This window comes from Mobula hypostoma, chromosome 11 (genome assembly GCF_963921235.1).
Source record: "Mobula hypostoma chromosome 11, sMobHyp1.1, whole genome shotgun sequence".
Taxonomy (NCBI): domain Eukaryota; kingdom Metazoa; phylum Chordata; class Chondrichthyes; order Myliobatiformes; family Myliobatidae; genus Mobula; species Mobula hypostoma.
The window spans coordinates 17442337-17466248 of NC_086107.1; the positions used below are offsets into that span (position 1 = coordinate 17442337).

The window sequence follows — 23912 nt, forward strand, 5'->3', positions numbered from 1 at the left end:
ATGAACCCCATTTTCTCTCAAGCAGAAGTCCAGTACGTTTCCCCAGTGAGAAATGAAATGTAGTTAGCTCAAACGCTTGAAGTGTCTTCTGGACATGGACTAGAAATACTTGCCTGTCTTCAGGATGTGAAAGATTCAGAATAGAAACAAGCAGCTTATGCTGTCAAATATATAAAACCACATACGTCTTCATATATGTAACCAAAAACACCAGCTCTGAATTTTTGTGGTTAAAGTACAACATATCATGCAAGTGGCCGTTTGAAGTACAATAACTTGGATTTGAATCTAATCCTTCCTCAGACATATTAAGTCCCACTGCCCAAGAGTTTAGTTTAATCAATTCCTTTGTTGTAATTTTTGATAACATTGTTCTGAATATGGGAGGAGGGAACGTCGACGTTCCAACGCAGCTCCAGATCCCTAACACGGTCCTTAAGGAGCCTCATCTCAATGCACCTGGGGCAAATGTAATCCTTGGGGAGACTGGGAGTCTCCCAGGGTCCCAACATCTGGCACTCCAAGCACAACACTAATCCTAGATTGTTGGGCACGTGGCCAAGTGGTTAAGGCGTTCGTCTAGTTATCTCAAGGTCGCTAGTTCGAGCCTCAGCTGTGGCAGCGTGTTTGTGCCCTTGAGCAAGGCACTTAACTACACATTGCTCTAGTCTGTGCGAGGAGTGGCGCCCCACACAGACTTCCAATCTGCACCTTGTAAGGCATGAAAATGCCCGACGCAGGCCTCTCATGGTCTGAGTCAACGTTCCCTGTTCTGAAGATGCATCTTTTGCAAACAGTGCTGTCATGGAGTCATAGAATACTACAGCACAGAAGCAGGCTGCTCAGCCTATCTATTCCATGCTGAACTACTAATCTGCCCAGCCGCATCCTGCTCCTGGACTATAGCCCTCTATTCCCCTCCCATCATGTAACTATCCAAATTAAATGTTGAAATTGAATCTGTATCCACCACTTCCGCTGGCAACTCGTTCCACACTCTCACCCCCTCCGAGTAAAGAAGTTCCCCCTCATGTTCCCCTTAAACATTTCACCTTTAAGCCTTAACCTATGACCTCTAATTCTTGTCTCACCCAGCCTCAGTGGAAAAAGCTTGCTTGCATTCACGCTATCTATACCCCTCATAATTTTGTATACCTTTGTCAAATCTCCTCTCATTTTACTATGCTCTAGAGAATAAAGTCATAACCTATTCAACCTTTCCTTGTAACTCAGGTCCTCAAGTCCCTGCAACACCCTTGTAAATTTTCTCTGCACTCTTTCAATATTAATTGATACCTCTCTTGTTGGTAGGAGACCAGAACTGCACAGAATACTCCAAATTAGGCCTCAACAATGTCTTGTACAACTTCAACATAGCATCGCAATTCTTGTACTCCGTACCTTCAAAGGGAAGTTTAAAGAAATATGCTTTCAAATATATCCAGTATATCTATTCCAGATATAAACAATAATGTATCTCGAATAGATTCATTCCAGATTGTATACAATTATTATTGCCATAACTTCTGCAAAATGTTGTATGTGGCAGAAAATTAGTTAACAGATTAAAGGTGCTGAATTAGCTTTCTGTGGAAGATATGGCATGTTTTGTTTCAGGGTTTAATGTTCCAGTATCTGGGCATTACTGGCAAGTCCCGTGTTGGCTGTCTGAGAAAATTTAAACCATGTGAATATGAATTTGTTTTTTCTTCAAGTCATCTTGAATTGGTACAGTGGGGTTTGGAAAGCAGTACAACAGCATGCTTTCATCAAAAATATTAAATCCATCTTCAAATTAAGTGACACAAACTAACATTGTTGGAGCATCTAAACTCTGGAGGCATGTGGAGGTTACTGAAAAAAACACAGTGCTCATTTAAGTTTCATAATGCATGATATACACTCAATGGCCACTTTGTCAAAGGCCCTCCATTAGTTGGGGTCAGCCATGGATGTTACGTCTCAGCTATCTGTGTTATACACAGGGCAGTACGATATGGAGAGCAAGCTGTTGCCCATGTAGCAGGCTCCCCCTCCACAAGCAGCTGATGAATCCAAAAGAATGGCAGAGACCAATTCAGTTTGGCACCAGCGGCATTACAGGAAATGCCAGTCAGCGTTGGACTCCACGTAGAACTGTCTGAGGGACCCCAGCTCTGAACTTTTCCTCAGGGTTTACTTCCCAAAGCATTCCCCGTGAAAGGGTATAGCCACAAGACAGCAGAGGTTTGAGATCAGAGTTTTTGTCGTCTGAGATGACTCGCCAACCATGGTTAATGAACCCTATCTACCTGAAGCAACTGGTTTTAAGGCTTCAGTAACTTACCTTTGCCCCTTCTTTTGTCAGAAGAAATGGTTCCACTGAGTTTAGTAGCTAAGCCACACATGAAGAGATTTGGTATGTTAACAGAAATACTCAAAAACTTCTATAGATACACGATGGAGAGCATTCTGACAGGCTGCATCACTGTCCTACTGCACAGGACCGAAAGAAGCTACAGAGGGTCGTAAATTTAGTCTGCTCCATCTTTGGTACTAGCCTACAAAATACCCAGAACATCTTCAAGAAGCAGTGTCTCAGAAAGGCAGTATCTATTACTAAGGACCCCCAGCACCCAGGGTGTGGCCTTTACTCACTGTTACCATCAGGTAGGAGGTACAGAAGCTTGAAAGCACACACTCAGTGATTCAGGAACAGCTTCTTCCCCTTTGCCATTTGATTCTTAAATGGATATTAAACCCATGGACGCTACCTCACTTTTTAAATATATTATTTCTGTTTTTGTACAATTTTTAATCTATTCAATATATGTATACTATAATTGATTTTTTCATTATTTTTTTTCTTCTTCTCTATATGATGTATTGCATTGAACTGCTGCTGCGAAGTTACAAAATTTCACAATACCTGCCGGTGATAATAAACCTGATTCTGAAGGGCAGGAGCTGGACTTAGTTTTCAGAGGCTGTTTGAGATGTATGCAGTTGAGAGAACTTAGTAGGTAGTGGGATCTGATAGTCGCTACCACCCTCACCGGTGACAACCTTAAGGAACCACTTTATTAGGTACACCTGTATACCTGCTTCATAATGCACTTGATCAGCCAATCAGGTGACAGCAACTCAATGCATAAAAGCATGCAGACATTGTCAAGAGGTTCAGTTGTTGTTCAGACCAAACATCAAAATGGGAAGAAATGTGATCTAAGTGACTTTGACCATGGAATAACTGTTGGTGTCAGACGGAGTGGTTTGAGGGTCTCAGAAAATGCTGATCTCCTGGGGTTTTAGACCATAAGGCGTTGGCGCAGACTTAGTTTATTTAGCCCATCGAGCCTGCTCTGCCATTACATCATGGCTGATCCACTTTTCCTCTCAGCCCCAATCTCCTGCCCTCTCCCCATATTCCTTCATGCCCTGACCAATCAAGAATCTATCAACCTCTGCCTTAGATATACATACAGACTTGGCTTCCACAACTCCCTGTGGTAAAGAATTCCATAGATTCACCACTTTCTGGCTAAAAAAATTGCTCCTCATCTCTGTTGTAAAATGACACCCCTCTATTCTGAGGCTGTGTCCTCTGCTCTTAGACTCTCCCACCATAGGAAACATCCTCTCCACATCCACTCTATCAAGGCCTTTCAGTATTCGATGGGTTTCAATGAGGTCAGCCTTCATTCTTCTGAATTCTAGTGAATACAGTCCCAGAGCCACCAAACACTCTTTATATGACAAGCCATTCTAACCTGGAATCATTTTCGTGAGCCTCCTTTGAACCTTCTCCAGTTTCAACGCACCTTTTCTAAGATAAGGAGCCCGAACCTGCTCACAGTACTCCAATCAAGGCCTTACCAGTGCTAGTCTTCTTGAAATGAATGCTAACATCGCATTTGTCTTCCTCACCACGGAACCAACCTGCAAATTAACCTTGTGGGAATCCTGCACAAGCTCTCAAGTCCCTTTGCACCTCAGTTTTTTGGTATTTTTTTCTCCATTTAGAAAATAATCCACCCTTTCATTTCTGCTCCCAGAGTACATGACCATACACTTCCCAATGCGATATTCCATCTGCCAATTTTTTGCCCATTCTCCAAATCTGTCAAAGTCCTTCTGTAGCCACTCTGCTTCTTCAAAACTATTTTTCCCTCCACCTACCTTCATATCGTCTGCAAAATTTGCAACAAAGCCATCAATTCCTTAATCCAAATCATTAACATGTAATGTAAAAAGAATTGGTCCCAACACACACCCCTGTGGAACGCTACTAATCACTGGCAGCCAACCAGCAAAGACTCCCTTTGTTCCCACTCTTTGTCTCCTGCCAATCAGCCACTGCTTTATCCATGCAAGAGTCTTCTCTGTAATACCATGGGCTCATGGCTTGTTAAGCAGCCTCATGTGTGGCACCTTGTCAAAGGCCTTCTGAGAATCCAAGTACACAACATCAACCGATTCTCCTTTGTCTAACAACAGGAGTTCTGCAGATGCTGGAAATTCAAGCAACACACATCAAAGTTGCTGGTGAACGCAGCAGGCCAAGCAGCATCTGTAGGAAGAGGTGCAGTCGACGTTTCAGGCCGAGACCCTTCGTCAGGACTTCGTCCTGAGGAAGGGTCTCAGCCTGAAACGTTGACTGCACCTCTTCCTACAGATGCTGCTTGCCCTCTCCTTTGTCTATCCTGCTTGTTATTTCTTCAAAGAATTCCAACAGATTTGTCAGGCAAGATTTTCCCTTGAGGAAACCATGCTGACTATAGCCTATTTTATCATGTAAACTGAAAACACATCTTTGACAATCGACTCCAACGTCTTCACAGCTGCTGAAGTCAGACTGACTGGTCTATAATTTCCTTTTTTCTGCCTCCCTCATTCTGTGAAGAGTTGAGTGGTATTTCCAACTTTTCAGTCTCCCAAAACCATTCCGGAATCTAGTCCACCATTACTACTTCTTCAGCATTGTTTTCCAGTGGTCCAATATCCACTCTCGCCTCTTTTTTACACTTTATGTATCTGAAGGAACTTTTGGTATCCTCTGTAATATTATTGGCTAGTTTACTTTTCGATTCCATCTTTACATTATTAATGACTTTTTTAGTTGCCTTCTGTTGGCATTTGAAAGCTTCTCAATTCTCTAATCTTTGCTCTATTATATGCACTCTCTTTGGCTTTTATGTTGGCTTTGACTTGTCAGCCACAGTTGTGTTATCTGGCCTTCAGAATACTTCTTCTTTGGGTTGTATATATCCTGTGCCTTCTGAATTGCTTCCAGAAATTCAAGCCATTGCTGCTCTCCCATCATCCCTGCCAGTGTTCTTTTCTAGTTAATTCTGACTACTCCTCTCTCATGCCCCTGTAATTCCCTTTACTCCACTGTAATTCTGATACATCTGACTTTAGCTTCTCCTTCTCAAATTTCAGGGTGAATTCGATCATAATATGATCACGTCCCTAAGGGTTCTTTTACCTTCAGCTCTCTCAACCCATCCACAATAGCTGATCCTCGAGTGGGCTCATCCGCATGCTGCTCTAAAAAGCCATCTCATAGGCATCCTATAAATTTCCCATCTTGTAATCCAGCACCAGCCTGATTTTTCCCAATCTAACTGCATATTGAAATCCCGCATGACTATTGTAACATTGCCCTTTTGGCATGCATTTGCTATTTCCCATTGTAATTTGTAGACCACATCCCAACTACTGTTTGGGAGTCTGTATGTAACTCCCATCAGGGTATTTTTACCCTTGCAGTTCTTAGCTCTATCCACAGTAATTCATCACTGTCCAACCCTATGTCACCTCTTTCTAATGATTTGATTTCATTTTTTACCAACACAGCAATGCCACCTCCTCTGTCTTCCTGCCTATCCTTTCAATACAATGTGTATTTTTGGACCTAGGTATAGTCTTCTTTCAGCCATGATTCAGTGGTACCTGCAGCATCATGCATGCCAACCTGTAACTGTGCTACAAGTTTATTTACCTTATTCCGTATACTGTGTGCATTCAAATATAAGACCTTCAGTCCTGTATTCACCCTTTTTAATTTTGTCTACCTTTTACGTTGCAACACAACGTGTTGACTGCAATTTTGCTCTACCAGCAGTCTCTCTTTGCTAGGAGTTTCACTATACATTGCGTCTGTTTGTAAACCAACTACCTGTGCTTCAGCAGCATCACTCTGGTTCCCACCCCGCTGCCTAAGTAGTGTAAACTCACCCAAACAACTGTAGCTAACCTGTCAGCAAGGATATTGGACCCTCTCGGGTTCAGGTGTAACCCGTCCCTATTGTACAGGTCATATCTTTCCCAGAAGAGATCCCAATGATCTTTAAGTCTGAACACCTGCGCCCTGTAGCAGTTCCTCAGTCGCGCATTCACCTGGCAAATCATTCTATTCTTGCCCTCACTGGCACGTGGCACAGGCAGCAGTCCAGAGATAACAACCCTGGAGGTCCTGTTTCTCAGCTTTCTACCTAGCTCCATAAAATCTCTCTTCAGGACCTCCTCACCTTGTCTACCTATGTCATTTGTGCCAATATGCACCAAGACTTCTGGCTGTTCACCGTCGCCCTTGAGAATGCCATGCAAACCGATCTGAGACCCGTGATCCTGGCACCAGGGAGGCAACATAGCATCCAGACGTTATTTTCATGCAGAACAGTGAATGTTAGTTCTGTGCCAGAAATACCTTGTTAATGAAAAAGGTCAGCGGAGAGTGACCAGAGTTGTTCAAGCTGACTGGAAGGTGTCAGTAACTCAAATAATCACGCGTTACAACAGTTGAGTGTGGAAGACCACACAGGGTTCCTCTCCTGTACCTACTAAAAAAGACCACTGATTGCATTGACTGCTTACACAAAATTATGCAAAAATTAATATATGGTTTTCCGATGTCTTTTGGATGGAAAATCCAATGCAGAGTATGGTTTAAAAAAACTGTAACCAAAATTATTTACAGATTGAAAGATTGGCTGGCATGGTAGTGTAGCAGTTAGTATATCACTGTTTCTGCACCAGTTCAATTCCTGCCGTTGTCTGTAAGGAATTTGTACATTCTCCCTCTGACTGCATGGGTTTCTTCTGGGTGCTGCAGTTTCCTCCCACAGTCCAAAGACACGCGGGTTAGCAGGCTAATTAGTCCCATTGCTGTAATTGGGCAATGTGGGCTCATTGGGCCAGAAGGGCCTGTTACCTTGCTGTATCTCAAAATAAAATCAAAATAAATAAAATGGAGAAATAAAAGAGAGAGCCTTGGAGGGTAGAGATGGGGAGACATTATATAAAAATGTCAAAATTATAATCTTACTTCTATAATGATAGCTAAAATGGACAACACAATGAACGTTGGACATTTGATCCAGCAAGTGAATCAGCGGCTTACTCACTTACAGACCCCACTCTGTTTGGAGTGGCAACAGTATCTCCCCCACAACCTCTAGCAGTACTGCATTACAACGCTGAATACTTAGCCCCCCTGCTCTACTCGCTAAGCACAGCTCCAATGCCAGTATTCACTGATGACACCACTGCTGTAGGCTGAATGAAAGATGGTGATGAATCAGCATACAGGAGAGAGATTGAGAATCTAGCTGAGTGGTGTCACAACGACAACCTCTTACTTAACGTAGCAAAACCAAGGAGCTGATTATTGACTTCAGGAGGGGGAAGCCAGAGTCCTCATCAGAGCATCAGCAACTTTAAATTCCTCAGAGTTATTATTTTGGAGGACCTGTTCTTGGCCCAGCAGTTAAGTGCAATTATGAAGAAAGAACGGTAACACATCTATTTAGAAGTTTGTGAAGATTCGGCACGACATCTAAAACTTTGACAAACTTATAAATTTCTAGTGGAGAGTATATCACAGCCTGGTGTGAAAACACTAATGCTGTTGAACAGAAAATCCTACAAAAAGTAGTGGATATGTCTCAGTGCATCACGATTAAAGCCATCTCCACCACTGAGTACATCTACACAACACACTGTTGCAGGAAAGCAGCATCCATCATCAGGGATCCCCATCATCCTGGAATGCTGTCTCTCGCTGCTGCCATCAGAAAGCAGGTACAGGAGTTTCAGAACTCACACCACCAGGTTCAGGAACAGTTATCCCCTTCAACCATCAGACTCTTGAACCAAAGGGGATAACTTCACTTGCCCCATCTTTGAATTGTTCCCACAACTTAAGGACTCACTTTCAAGGACTCTTCACCTCATGTTCTTGATATTTATTGCTTATTTATTTATTATTGTTATTTATTTCTTTTTGTATTTGTGGTTTGTTGTCTTTTACACACTGGTTGAACTCCCAAGTTGGTGTGTTTCATTGATTTTATTATGGTTATTATTCAATTATGGATTTATTGAGTATACCCACAAGAAAATAGATCCAAGGATTCCGTATGGAAAGTAATTGTACTTTGGCAGTAAGTTTACTTTGAACTTTGAACATTTTGTGAATAACATATTAACGCTTTATCTGTTTCAGAAATCCGGAATGGAAATCTGAAGGCCATCTTGGGTCTCTTCTTCAGTCTTTCCCGATATAAGCAGCAGCAACAGCAGACACAGAAGCAGCAGCAGCATCAGCCCTCAGTTGTCTGCCAGCAGCAGGTGCCTCAGCATCTTCCTCCTCAGCATTCCCAGTGCCAGCTTGGCCTTCAGCAGCAGGCACAGGGCACACCTTACACCCAACCTCACCACCAAGTGCAACCACAGTGCCAACAGAAAGCACAGTTGGAAATGCAGTCAAGGTTTGCTTTGATTTTTACATTGATAAATAAAATGCTTTTCAATGTGAAATACTGGTGTTACTATTAAAATAAACACTCATGGGGAAAATCCAAAGTGTGATCTTGGTAGATGGGTTCATTCCAGTGTTTTGGAAAATGAACTTAAGTTTTTTATATAATTTTTCAATATAGTGGACTGGAGTGGGTGAATGATCTACTTCTCAGAAACATAGAACAGTACAGGCCCATTGGCCCATGATGTTGTGTCACTTTTTCACTTGCTCTCAGATTAATCTAACCCTTTCCTTCCTTCCTTAATTTTTCTTTCAACCATGAGTCTATCTAAGTGTTTCCTAAATGTCTCCAATGTATTTGCCTTTATAACTACCCAGGCAGTGCGTTCCATGCACCTACCACTCTCTATGTTAAAAAAAACTTGCCTCTGACATTACTCCCTATACTTTCCTCCTTTCATATTAACATAATGAACCCCTCGTATTAGCCATTTCCTCCCTAGGAAAAAGTCTGGCTGTCCACTCAATCTGTGACTCGTATCATCTTGTACATCTCTATCAAGTCACCTCTCTGCTGTAGAATTCCATAGTCTGCCTTCTAACTCATTAGTTCATATGAAGCATCGGAAATCAAATAATTGCTTGTAACCATATCTTATAAAGATTGTTTTTGGTAATAATTTGAAAGATCCAAATAGCAAGGAATTGTCTTTGTCCTAATTTGTAGTGGGTATACTGATCTCATCCACCACAAGTTGTGAATTGCAATTCAACAAAAAATAATTGATTAAATCATGTCAAGGGCACATAGAAAAGGGACTGCCACCCCTCCCTGGTCTAGCGTAGTTGATTCTTACACCCTCAACCAAGAGCGGGTAGCAAAAGCTGCTTTGCAAACATGATTCACAAAGATAAATGAATGATATTTGAAGATGTTGGATAGAAATGGGTACTATTACAATGCATCCAAAAATGCCTGGACTGTATGCATTTTAGACAAAATATTGTACTTAAATGTAATGTAGTAATTCATCTTGTGGTATCTAAATCCAGGAAAACTCTATCCAATTGCACTGTGGAAGTCCTACCCGATATGGACTGCAGCAGTTCAAGAAAGTGGCTCACCATGTGATGGCTGGTTTGGAATAGGCAATAACTAATGGCCTTGGCATTTTTCAAAGTACATTTATTACCAAAGTATGTATACATTATACATACATTATTGAGATTCATCTCCTAATAGGCAGCCATAAAACCAAAAAACCCAAAAGAACCCATATTAGAAAAAAAAGAAACTGTCAAACACCCAATGTATGTAGAGAAAAATAACAAATCATGCAAGCAATAACCGCAAGCAGATGACATTCTGAATTGAAGTCCGCAAAGAGTGTTCCATAGTTCAGCTTAGTTCAGCGTAGAGCCAAGTCGTGCAACTGTCCTGTCCCTCATCTCGGGCCCCGTCACCCTGATCTTTTCAATCTGGACCGGTGTCTAAATTGATGTGCACCTGATGTGAAATGCATCATTTCGAGCATTTCACATCTCCTTGAAATGCTCTGGGGCCAGGACCCCACCACCTCGATTTAGACTGTACCCGACCTTTCTTATTTGGCCCTGTGCTTAAGTCTCTGTCCAAACATCGGGTTTAGTCGCCCCCGACCTGCTCGGTTGCCTGGACCCTGCCGCCTTGATTCAGCCTGTAACCAACCTTTCCAATTCAGCCCGGCGCTAAGTCTGTCCAAACATCAAGTTCAGCCACTTCAGTATGCTCTGGTACCCAGACCTCACCACCTCAATTTGGCCTTCGGCGCACAGCGCTTAAAACGATCAAACCTTCCTTGCTCTCGGTGATAGGCCCACCGCCTTGCCTCTGTTCTGCTGCTTCGAATTGCCTCCAAGTCTACAGGGAAGATACAGACTATAACTTGCGATGATCATTTGCCAGAAAAAGTGAGATGAACAAAGCAGATAGTTGTTTTCTTTGTTTCATTAGCTACCATTTGAAAGTTCACCAACACCATCTTAAACTGGAGTGAATCCACATCTTGTAAATACACAAAGAAAATCTGACTTTAAACTCATGCATTTTTATTTGGAGTACCCATTTCTCATTCAATAATTGAATGATACTCAATTGTAACAGTTCAAGTATAACAATTTTTGAAGCTTCCAGATAAAAGTAGTACTAGGGCAGGGGCAAGCTATTGACTTACAATTGTGTTGTCTTCATGGTTTAGTTTTTGTAAACGAATTATGTTTTAACCTGATATTACTTTGTGAATTTAATTCACTGCCTGGGTTTTGTTTCACCTTGCAAACAGCAATTTGGAACTCAGGGAAGGAAAAAAGAGTTAATGTTGGATCTGAGTATCATTTCAGGCGATGAAAATTTGGATCTCTGTCAGTTTTCTTGGTCACAGTTGACAAACAACATCTGTGCTGTATTATCCCCGTGGAAGCCTTTGGAAATGCATCGCATGTAGTACTGCACAAGAGAGAAGACGATATTTATTATTGATGTGGGTGCTGAAGGCGAAACTTGGCATCTGAGTGGGATCTTGCTAGTCTGTATGGATCAGCAATGCGTCATGTGGTTCATTTCCACAAGAAGTCATTGGGGAGGGCATTAAGTTAAAGTTATTCTCGTTCTGTCCTTGTTGCATTCCAACTTGATGTGTGCAATAGCTAGTGCTTAGTGGGAAACTGAAGATCTGTTGCAGTACTGTCCCTCTGGCCATTTGCTAGGGGATACATGAGAGATTTACAAAAAATTACAGTTGTGGGCTGGCACCTACTTGTTCAGCCACACTGTCCCAAATCTGTAAATCTTTGGGCCAAGCAGGGCGCCCAAGGATCAAGCATTTCTCAATTTGACAGTAAAGAAAATGGATATAATTTCTCTGACCTTTGGAAAAATCTGACAGTTTTGCTGTACACCATTTCTGGATTTGCGTCAGAATTCAACTAATTACCTCCAGTATTATCCATTTCATTCATTTGAGATGCTTTGTACATGTGTAAGAACCCAGAACGTTATTGTAAATTACTGATTGCTAGTATAATCTGTTGCTGATGAAGGAAGGTAGCTTGTTTTGACATTGATTTCCCTTCCCAGTGGAGTGATGTACCTCAGTGAAGTGATTCTTTGATTATCAGTGATGCAAAGTTAAATAGGGTACCTAATCCAGTTGATTATGTGGCCTAATGCAAAAACTGACCATGACTGTTGCTAGAGATTGCAATTAAGAAGTAGTGCAAATTCACAACAAACTTTGGGAAATACTTCCCATTTTTCAACAATTCTCAGGGAAGTTCCAGGATATCAGAAAAACTCATGATAAAACTCTCCTGAAGTCTTCAGGAACACAGAACCATAAAGAATTGGTTATCTGTATTGTGCTGACTATATACATCACCTGTAGGTAACTTGACAGCATCTAATCTATTCATCTTCCAAAATAATTATCCATCATCCTGTGTGAATTTCTAGCATTCTCTCCTTCCACTGGTTCTATGTGTAAACTATTCCACATATTTACAATCTTTTTCCTAAGAAAGTTTTATCTTCAAACACAAGGAAATCTACAGATGCCGGAAATCCAAGGCAACACACGCAAAATGCTGGAGGAACTCACGAGGTCAGGTAGCAACTATGGAAAGGAATAAACAGTTGACGTTTTGGGTTGAGAACCTTCATCAGGACTGACGAAGAGTCTGAGCCTGAAACGTCCACTGTTTATTCCTTTCCGTAGATGATGTCTGACTTGCTGAGTTCCTCCAGTGCTTTGTTTGCGTTGCCAAGGTTTTTATCTTAGCCGCTTTCCACTTCTAAACCTGTATTTCTTAAGCCTTATTTCAGAAACGGTGTTAACATAAATATTCATTTAGTGTTTCAGTTAGTATTAAGCATAATGATATAAATATTCCTACATCACTCTTTCATCCTAGTCCAGTTATTAACTTCGAGTCTAGAAAGGTTACTTTGTTAAACAGTGTTGAGAATTGTACTTAAAATTCTATTAAGTATTTGGATCTAGGTTAAAATTTGCTTTGTAGCTTCTGAAGTCTTTGGAAGTGGAGAGTGGAACTTTGGAGCCGAGGAGTTCTATAAAGGCTCATGTTGCATGTTCTCTGCTGTTGCTATGCTATCATGCTCTCTCTTTTATTCATGATCATATTTTTCCTTTCTTCTTCTCTGTCATACAGTGTGTCATCCAGGTTACCATCACAAAGCAAAAGCACAAGAATTGCGCCCACTCAGAGAAAGACCTCTAGGTCAGCTGGTCTTGCTTGTTTTTAGCCCACTGATCGCTTTTAACATCTGAGTCATCTTATGTGACTGTAACTGCATGGCCAGCCATTTTGCGAGCTTGCTAAGTAGCAAGGGTACCTTAACCGCAGTGCTTGCCGAAGTAGAAATAGAAGTTCTGCAACCACTCAGCAAGTTGGGCAGCAGCATTTGTGGACGGAGAAACGGAATTAGCATTTGGGATGCAAGATCATTGGCCTGAAATGTTAACCCTGTTTCTCTCTCCACAGATGCCGTCTGGCTTGCAAACTGTTTCCTGCATTCCTTATTTTCCCTTCAGATTTGCAAACTCTGCAGTATTTTGCTTTTGTCGCAATGCTTATTGAGCTCAGCAATGAACAGCTTTGTTTTTTTCTGTTATTTAAGAGTGCAGTCCTCTTTTTTTTTGATGTGCGTGAGATATGTGTATCATCTCTGTTGGTAATCTTCCCCGGCTCTCTTGAAACAAGTGATCCCTTGCTGGAGACCCTTCAGTACGTTACACTCTTGACTAATTAACTCCCAGTGGTACATTTCAGCCAGTCCTTAGCTGAAGTTGAAATGTTCAGCTGTGCAATTAGTTAATTTGCTAATGGACTCCAAAACTGGTAAGTTTATAGAGATCTGAAAATGTTTCACAATGGGGAATAGATCAGTACTTGTATTTGTGCCTTGGCTTGGTAGAGTGTGCTGATTGCTCTGTACAAAGCTTTTGTTTAAAGCTGTGGATAGCAGTAAAACACTGTTCCAAAATATTCTCCTAACTCTTGATAGAGTAATATTTAAAAAATAATTTAATCTTTTAATCTGTGTTTGTTGAAAATTGAATTTGGAGATATATGAATGTTAAAAGAGTAGAAAAATTTTACAATATTGCATCTCAGTCATCATTCACAGTTTTGTAAACAGAACTCAGAGCTTAAATGATTTGCCCAAAATTGGAAATCTTTACTTTTGTGTGTCCAGTTACACCTACTTTTCAATTTTGTAAATGGCAAATCGTCTGAAGAATACGACTGAACAGTGTTTTACAGCAGATCTCCAGTCTGAATTCTAGAGGAAATGCAGTTTTGAAGAACTTAGATTGTACTGATCCTAAACTTTTTATAATGCTGTTTTTGTATATCTGCTGGAATTCATATAATGTTATACTACTGTACATATTCTTTACACAACAATTGAAAAATAATCATTTATCATATTTATGCACATATATGGGACCGAGCTGTGCAGGAAAAGTAATAATCCATTTTGGCTAGAATTCTGAATATATGAACAATATATTTTGGACTGGAGATCTTCTACTGTTCTGATATCTTGTTAAGCATATGTAAGAGGTCTTTGAGACAATAAATTAATTTGTTAGAGAGGAGCTCTTTAAAATTATGTTAATTCAGCCTGTTGATACTTAGATTCATTTGCATCTCGGTCCATCAAGGACTCTGAATGCCATAGTCATGTTGGAGGGGACTTCCTTCATCTTCCTCCCCAGTATGATTCAATGAAGATTCACTTCAATTTACTTTAATGTCTTCACTTGACTGCCATCTGACCAAATGTTAGGACAAGATTTCCATTCATGAGCTGCATATGTGTCTCCTCAAACATTTAATTTAGATTACAGTAGCATGCGGTGTATTTTCATCAGTGTTCATGGCACCATATTGACGTCAGCACTGTGAAATGTGTCTGAATTAGGAACTATGTCATTGGTATGAGTTTTTGTTTGGTAACAATCTTGCTTCGCATTGTTCTGTTCAACGTTAGTGGTTTTCAGTTTGGTTGGTTACCTCCTGTTTTTATCTGTTTAACTCCAGGCTTCCAGCACCCACCACGAGATTGTCAGCTGCAGGCAGTGAGACCAAGACTCGTGTGTCCACCAATGCCAACAACAGGCGCAGTCAGAGCTTTAACACCTTCGATAAATCCAAATCTGGTCATAATCCAGCAGCAAGCAATGACAAAGGTATTTGCATCTTCAGCAGCTTCTTAATGTTCTTGGTGAAGATTTGACCCTTGTTGATGTTATCTCACTTCAGCTGAAGCCCCAGACAGACACTAAAATCTGCTCATGTGGATGTGTACTTGGATTTAAAGTGCACACTCTCAGATAAATCAAAGTCAAATTATGGAGGCAGACAGCAGAGATAAAGGCCACTCAGCCCACTGAGCCCTTGCCAACCATTCCACACCAATTCCATTTTTCATTGTAACCATATTCTGTTCCAACACGCCCCCCCCCCACCATTTCTGACACTAACTACACACAAGTAGGACGGTTAACCTACAAACCTGTACAGGAATTATTGATGAAACAGTCCTGCTATAATGCAAAAGTTATTTTCCTAAGTATCCTCATGTTGTAGAAAGCTGTGTGATAACAGAACAGGCTGTAGTTGCCTTCAAGGCACATATCACACTATAACCAATGCAATCTACAGAATGCAGATTGTGTTCCCTGATTCGTCTATCACGTCAGAGCCAATTCACGTCATGGAAATATGCATTATATTAGTATTTTGTTAAAATCTCCAAAAATCCTCAGTAAGTAACTCTTAAGAAGTGAACAAAGGTTCAGGAGAACAGGGAACATGCTTGGGAAGGCTAAAAGATTAGCTGTATTTTGAGGAAAGAATACAGCTAATCCTTTAGCCTTTCCAAGCATGTTCCCCATTCTCCTGAACCTTTGTCTTCATCTTTGAGTTACTTACTGGGGACTTTTGGAGATTTTAAGAGTGTAATGCATTGGGTAATTTTTGTTTTAATGCAATGAGTAAATTTATATTGTTTGAATTTTGACAGTTTAGTCTTTTCCACTGAGAATTTTTACAAAGCAGTTATACGGTAGTGCACAATGCTGATCTTTGGAAATGTCTCAGTGGAGGTTTCTGGATCCCATCTCACTCCTGCCAGCAGAGGGAGGTAGTGTGTGGAGAAACAGAAACATTTTGATTATGTTTTGTGTAAATTCCATTCATCCAGTTGAATTACTGATTTCTTTTTCCTTTCCATTCTATCTCGTGTCATCTACAGGGCATAGGCTTCCTATCAGAAGGGGGCAAAAACTCTATGATCTTACTTATATCTTTAGAAGTTGCTTCAAATATAAAAGCAAAGCCAGATAATCCCAGTGAATCTTTGTGAATCTGCTGGGGAAGACGAAGCCCAGTGTTTGCAAATCCATGAGTCAGTTGGAGGTCGTAGTCAGCCTGTCGTGGGGTTAGAAGACTGTGTATGTAATGGGTGGGAGGGAGGATGGTAAGGGACTTGTTTTGCTGTTATTGTTCTGTCGCCTGGTATGTTCTGCCGAGCACTGTGGGCATGTTATACTGGCACCGGAATGTGTGGCGACATTTACAGGCTGTCCTTAGTACATCCATGAATTTGTTGATTGTTAGTGCAAATGATGCATTTCCCTGTACATTTCCACGTACACGTGATAAATAAAACTGAATAGGATATATTATACCTGTGCCACAAACCTCTGTGGAAAAGCTCATGGTTAGGTTCCTGGTCTTGCAGAACTTCTCCCTTCAAATATTTAGATATCTGCCTGCTGAGAATTAAATTTGAATTTGCTTCCAATGTACTTTCTTTGACATTCCCTCTCCTTCTCTCCAAAAATAATTATCTCCCCTCTTGTGCTTTTATTTTGTGATCTTCTTTCTTTATTTATTGAGACACAGTGCGGAATAGGCCCTTCTTGCCCTTCAAGCCGTGCTGCCTAGCAACCCATGATTTAACCCTAGCCTAATCACAGAACAATTTCCAATAACAAAATAACCTACAAACCAGTGTGTCTTCGGACTGTGAGAGGAAACCAAAGCACCTGGAGAAAACCCACTCATTCCACGGAGAGGATGCACAGACTCCTTATAGATGACGTTGGATTTGAACTCCAAAATCTGACACTCTGAGCTGTAATAGTGTTGCGTTAACCACTACACATTCATGTCGCACCCCATACACATTCATAAATAGCAAACGAAGTGTTCTGCAAATATCTTGCTGTTCCTCTGAATGTTCATCTGTATAGTCATAGTTACCACATTGTTATTCAGAGCATGTGGTATATTTTGCATCTGTGAGATGAGTCAGGGTGTTGCTATAGAAAAGAAAAGATAATTATGTAGACAGTTTGTCTGAAAGAGACATAACGTTTATGGTGTTACTTGAAAAATGGCTGTGCAGGATTATAAGAGAAAGTGGTGTAGCTACAATTAAAAGAATCCGTGGTTCAGCATGTATCTCCTAATCAAGATGATCCCGGTTTGTGAAGTGGTAAGACATTTCCATTCAAAAGTTGAATATCTGGTGTGCAGTTTTGCAAAATGGTTAATGAAGCTAACCAGACCAACAGTTGAGTGTGGATGTACATTTGTGACAGAGATTTCAGTAGAGTACTTTAGCCTGTAGCTTTTCACAGGAGTGCACCTGATGCACATTTACTTTTAAAGAATTCACAAAAAAGTCAGTGCGCAAGCTTCAGAGGCTGAACGGCTTCCACGCGTTCCCACATCCCAATGTATTACAACTTCATATTCACGAGGAAGTCTGCATACGTTGGAAGTCCAAAGCAACTCCGCAAAATGTTGAAGGATCTCAGCAGGTTAGGCAGCATCAATGGAAATGAATGAACAGTTAACGTTTCAGGCCAAGACCTTTCTTCATTCCAGCTTCAGTCCTCACAAAGTTTCTTAAAATTAACTTCTCCTGTGCTTCTGCTTATCAGGTCTGTTTTCTCAATATTTCAAACTTTGTACTTGATTATCTGTGAAACAAAGGGCTATGCTATTTTGATCAATCTAGTTAGTTGCATTTGGCCATTACAATCTTGTGCTGCAAGAGAGGTGGAAGTGTGCTATTGGGTACAAAGGCAGAAAGATGCTCATGTAAGTGGGAAATTTTTTTTTAAAGCAGAATATGCCAAAACATTGCCTGCTGAGTATTTCCAGAAACTTGTCTTTCAGATTTCCAGCATCTGTTTTTTTTAAATTTTCTTTAATATACAGCAAGTGAGAATACTGCTTCAAAATTAAGATTTTTAAATGATGTGTTAATTTATTACTGTAGCTCTGATAAAATATTCTGTTATAATATGGAGCAGATTTTGCTACTCAGTCATCTTATAAAATTTTCTGCCTGTATGAAACTCTGGAGAAAATTACTGACAACAGCTGTTTGGAGTTTTCTCATACTCAGAACATAAACCATTCCAGAGTCAGCAGTATTGCTGACACACGAGCAGTAAATTTGCCCGTCAACTTTTTGGCTTTAATGAGGTAAAACTGTTGTGCCGTTGAATTTTAATCTTGCTGGCACCGGTGACATGGTGGTTTGCTGAAAGGTGAAGGATTTATGTCAGCTGATCACCAAATATAACATGATATTCAGCCAAGCTATATGACATGCGGGAAGAAAGTGTTACCTTATTAAAATAAATTGTTTAGTCCCTTGGCTGATACCTTTTTTCAGCCTGAAGGAATGACTGTATGGAAATTACTTTCTAAATGTAAGGTCATAAGATCTTCTGAGGTGTAAAATTGTTTTGTAATTGAATCTTGCCTGTGGTTCAGTTAATAATAAATCATGAATCATCGATTACTGCCCGTAAATGAAGAGAGAGCTCGCATTTTTATGGATTGCTCAACATTCAAAAGCACTTTGCATTCAGTGAAATATGGTTGAAGTGCAGTCAGAAATGTCAAAAAACATGATGATCGCAAGACATTGGCGTAGAATTAGGCCTTTCGGCCCATTGAAACTCTTCTCCATTTGATCATGGCTGACTTAATATCCCTCTCAACCCCATGGTATTGAATTCCACAGATTCACATAGTCATACTTTATTAATCCTGGGGGAAATTGGTTTTCGTTACAATTGCTCCATAAATAATAAGTAGTAATAGAACCATAAATAGTTAAATAGTAATAACTAAATTTTGCCAGTAAATTATGAAATAAGTCCAGGACCAGCCTATTGGCTCAGGATGTCTGACCCTCCAAAGGAGGAGTTGTAAAGTTTGATGGCCACAGGCAGGAATGACTTCCTATGACGCTCTGTGCTGCAGCTTGGTGGAATGAGTCTCTGGCTGAATGTACTCCTGTGCCCACCCAGTACATTATGTAGTGGATGGGAGACATTGACCAAGATGGCATGCAACTTAGATAGCATCCTCTTTTCAGACACCACCGTGAGAGAGTCCAGTTCCATCCCCACAACGTCACTGGCCTTACGAATGAGTTTGTTGATTTTGTTGGTGTCTGCTACCCTCAGCCTTCTGCCCCAGCATACAACAGCAAACATGATAGCACTGGTCACCACAGACTCGTAGAACATCCTCAGCGTCGTCCGGTAGATGCTAAAGGACCTCAGTCTCCTCAGGAAATAGAGACGACTCTGACCCTTCTTGTAGACAGCCTCAGTGTTCTTTGACCAGTCCAGTTTATTGTCAATTCGTATCCCCAGGTATTTGTAATCCTCCACCATGTCCACACTGATCCCCTGGATGGAAACAGGGGTCACCGGTACCTTAGCTCTCCTCAGTTCTACCACCAGCTCCTTAGTCTTTTTCACATTAAGCTGCAGATAATTCTGCTCACACCATGTGACAAAGTTTCCTACTGTAGCCCTGTACTCAGCCTCATCTCCCTTGCTGATGCATCCAACTATGGCAGAGTCAGCCGAAAACTTCTGAAGATGACAAGACTGAGCAGTAGTTGAAGTCCGAGGTGTAAATTGTGAAGAGAAAGGGAGACAAGACAGTCCCCTGTGGAGCCCCAGTTCTGCTGATCACTCTGTCGGACACACAGTGTTGCAAGCACACGTACTGTGGTCTGCCAGTCAGGTAATCAAGAATCCATGATACCAGGGGAGCATCCACCTGCATCGCTGTCAGCTTCTCCCCCAGCAGAGCAGGGCGGATGGTGTTGAACGCACTGGAGAAGTCAAAAAACATGACCCTCACAGTGCTCGTGGCTTGTCCAGATGGGCATAGACACGGTTCAGCAGGAAGACGATGACATTCTCAACTCCTAGTCGGGGCTGGTAGGTGAACTGGAGGGGATCTAAGTGTGGCCTGACCATAGGTCGGGGCAGCTCCAGAACAAGTCTCTCCAGGGTCTTCATGTTGTGGGAGGTCAATGCCACCGGTCTGTTGTCATTGAGGCCGCTGGGGCGCGGCGTCTTCAGCACAGGGATGAGGCAGGACGTCTTCCACAGTACAGGAACCCTCCGGAGCCTCAGGCTCAGGTTGAATACATGGTGAAGTACTCCACATAGCTGAGGGGCACAGGCTCTGACAAAAGAAAGTCCTCCTCATTTGTGCACACAGCAAGATCCCATTTTAAACACAACCACAGTGGTTCGGATGCTCTCAGTGCACACTCTCCCTCCACCTTATCATCCGTCTCTGTGCGGCCTTTGACAAGACTGATTGCAACATCTTGTGTTAAAAAATGGTTTAAAGTGTTTGCAGTGCAGTGACGGGTATTAGACAAAGCAGGGCGGGGGAGGGGTACAAAGTAGAATCGTAAGCACAGAATACTCTGCAGATGCTGGGGTCAAAGCAGCACTCACAACACGCTGGAGGAACTCAGCAGGTTGGGTAGAGGTTCCGGCCTGAAACGTTGACTGATCGTTTCCACGGATGCTGTCCGACCTGCTGATTTCCTCCAGCGTGTTGTGAGTGCAACAAAGTAGAATGGTTGCTCAGGTTAACTACCTGGGGGAAGAAACTTTTAAGAAGGTGTGAAGTTTTTGATTAATAGCCTTATAGTGCTTTCCAGAAGAGAACCTTTGAAGAAGGCAGTTTGCAGAGTGGATAATGTCCGCGGTGACTTTTCCTGCCCAATTCTTTGTCCTGGACATGTACATGTCCTATAGGAGGGCTTCCCAACCAGGGGTCCACAGACCTTTCGGTTAATGGTGGGGGTCCATTGGCATAAAAAAGGTTGGGAACCCTTGTCCTGCTGTTGATGGATCAGGTAATCCAGTGATGACGAAAGAGGGAACAATATTGGCCAGGACCCCAGGCAAAACAACCATGGTCTTTCTTAACATAGAGCCAAATGAAAGGTGATTCATCCTGGAAGTAAAATCTCCAAAATTCCCTCAGTAGTTCACTGGATTGTAAGTCTAGGGTTTTGGTGGTAGTTTCAGACACAAAAGTACAATTTTTCTCCCCTTCTGATTTAAAAGTGAGTGTGACTTGCACTGACCCACAGCTTTTTGGAGAAAGTTAAAACATTATAGAAATCTGGGGAAATTGGAAAGAAAGGACAAGATTTTTTTAGGCTCATTATGTAGTCACAATGAAGTTGTAATGTCATTATGTCATTAAGATATTTGAATAACCAATATTGAGTAAGCTGGCAGTAATGGCTGTGTAAAGGCAAGAATCTCAATCCCGCAGCCATGTGGTGATGGGCACTTTTTGAAATCTCTTTGGAAAGCTGCTCCCAGCAGTTGAAGAATGATTAATGTGACTGGAGGTTTATTTTTTGGGAAGGGCAAAGTTCTGGGACTTTTAGTTCTCCTTACAGAGAATCGAGTAGTCTCTGAACTGGTGTGGATGAGGGTGGGGTTGGATATCTGGTCCAGAAAACGGCACAATATTTCTGCATGTTTTACAACATAGAACATCCAACATTACAGCACAGTGCAGGCCCTTCAGCCCACAATGTTGTGCTGACCTTTCAATCTATTCTAAGTTCAAACTAACCCTTCCCTCCCATATAGTCCTCCATTTTTCTGTTATTCATGTACCTATTTAAATATCCCTAGGTATCTGTGCCACGTACCTATTACTCTCTGTGTAAAAAAAAAGAAAAAAATTACCTTCCCTTTACTTTCCTCCAATCACCTTAAAATTATACCTCTTCTTTTTAGCCATTGCCACCCTGGGAAGATATCTGTCCACTCTATCTATGCCTCTTATCTTCTTATACACTTCCATCAAGTCACCTCTTGTCTTTCTCTCCGAAGAGAAAACCCCTAGCTCGCTTAATCTAACCTATCTTCATAAGACATGCTCTGGTATCCAGACAGCGTCCTGGTAAATCTCCTTTGCCCTCTCTCTAAAACTGCCACATCCTTCCTATAATGAGGCAACCATTGCTGAACACAGTATTCCAAGTGTGGTCTAACCAGCGTTTTATAGAGCTGCAATATTACCTTGCGGCTGTTGAACTCAGTCCTCCGACTAATGAAGGCCAACACACCAAAAGCCTTCTGAACAACCCTGTCAAACTTGAGTGGTAATTTTCAGCTATCTATGGACATAGTCCCCGAGTTCCCTCTGTTCCTCTGCAGTGCTCAGAATCCTGCCATTAACCCTATACTGCTTTCAAGTTCGACCTACCATAGTGAATCACTTCACAGCTTTTCAGGTTAAACTCCATCTTTTAATCCATCACTTTTGAGTTTTTTAATCCCCTTTTTGTAGCCCAACAGGAGGAACTGGTGTCCAAATCAGTAACACATCACACATTGTTCTTGTACAATAAGTCCAGATGAATACCACACATCTTTATGGGTCCTTCTTTCTTTGTTGGGGATTTTGGCACAGGAGTCTATTAAACACAGTCATTTGTTATAGTAAAATTAAAGTTCCCTGATAATGCTCTGAATAAAAAAAAAAGTCTTCCAATGTATACTTTTGTTCTTGCAATGAAAACCATGTCTCCATTTCCATTACCCCTCACTGGCCATTGAAACTGTTGTTGATACTGCCTGAAAATCACTCATAATTTTATTAGCCTTTCTCCATATATCTCCTCTGTCCTTCTAGGTTAGTTACTTCAAATTTTACTTTTATATTTTAAAAAAATCCTGAATGTTTTATAATTTATCATGATATTAATTAACTGGTTAGGGTGTTCAATTCTGGCTTTTCTTGTGATGGTTTTTGATTCAGCAGGAACATTAAGTGAGTCAGAACCCAAGATGAAATACCTGGGGTGTGTAATTCAGTGAGTGATCGCAATTGGCAAAAGCTAGTAATATAAACTCTCCCAAGTGCGAACATTAAATGTGACATTCCTTAACATTTCCACATTGTAAAAAAGCAAGTGTCAACCAGATATGATAAAGTAGGATCTTTAAGGTCACAAAATGTAAATTTGGTGCTTCTCAAGAAATGAATCTTATTTGAAACTGGTGTGTGGTTGGTATGGTCTATGTCAATACATCATTCTGTTCCCCTGCAGAATTATCTTTCGACATGGATTTAAATAAACTTTTCTTGTTCACATTGTCTTTCTACATTTGAAATGAAAATAAATGTAGAAAGGAATACAAGAAATATTCTTTGCGATTTCAGCACTCTCAAAATTTTCCATTATTTTGCTGGCCTCTATTTGACCTGCATGAGCTTAAATATTTCATTCAATTTTCTTTAGGACCTACACAAATTGTTCCTTTTTTGTTTCTGTTACTGTATATGAAAGATCTTTTATTTGTTGCATAGTTACAGTGTAAAAGAGCTTGGTAAAGTGCTGGGGACACTTGATTGCAGGACTGAAAGTAAAAACAAAAGGGTACTTATAAATAAAGGATGCTTATGACTGATCATTTCCACGGACTCTGCCCGACCTGCTGAGTTCCTCCAGTGTGTTGTGAGTGTTGCTTTGACCCGAGCATCTGCAGGGTATTTTGTGTTTATAAATAAAAATCTTTATGGTTTCATATTTACTGTCATATTCATTGCATACAACATTCCTTTTTATCTTTGCCTTTAATATACTGTAAACAATAAATAAGTCACAGGTGAAATTCCATGAAGTTGCAATTTAACAAGTCCCTATAATCAGCGAGACCTGCAACCTCCTCAGTGCTGCTACTAAGTATGGTATTTTTCCAAGGTATGTCCTGAAATA

At 41.0% G+C, this 23912-nt stretch overlaps 1 protein-coding gene across 12 annotated transcripts in view; it reads left to right on the plus strand.

Moving 5' to 3' along the window:
• nav2a (neuron navigator 2a) overlaps positions 1 to 23912 on the plus strand; it is a 1052051-nt gene that overhangs the window by 698974 nt on the left and 329165 nt on the right. For 9 of the 12 annotated variants that reach the window (XM_063061719.1, XM_063061711.1, XM_063061712.1 and 6 more), the window contains exons 5-7: positions 8489 to 8753; positions 12953 to 13021; positions 14852 to 15000. In XM_063061719.1, coding sequence (XP_062917789.1) covers positions 8489 to 8753; positions 12953 to 13021; positions 14852 to 15000 — 483 coding nt within the window. The remainder of the gene's footprint in view (positions 1 to 8488; positions 8754 to 12952; positions 13022 to 14851; positions 15001 to 23912) is intronic. The other 3 variants (XM_063061723.1, XM_063061715.1, XM_063061718.1) reach the window with 1 other exon arrangement.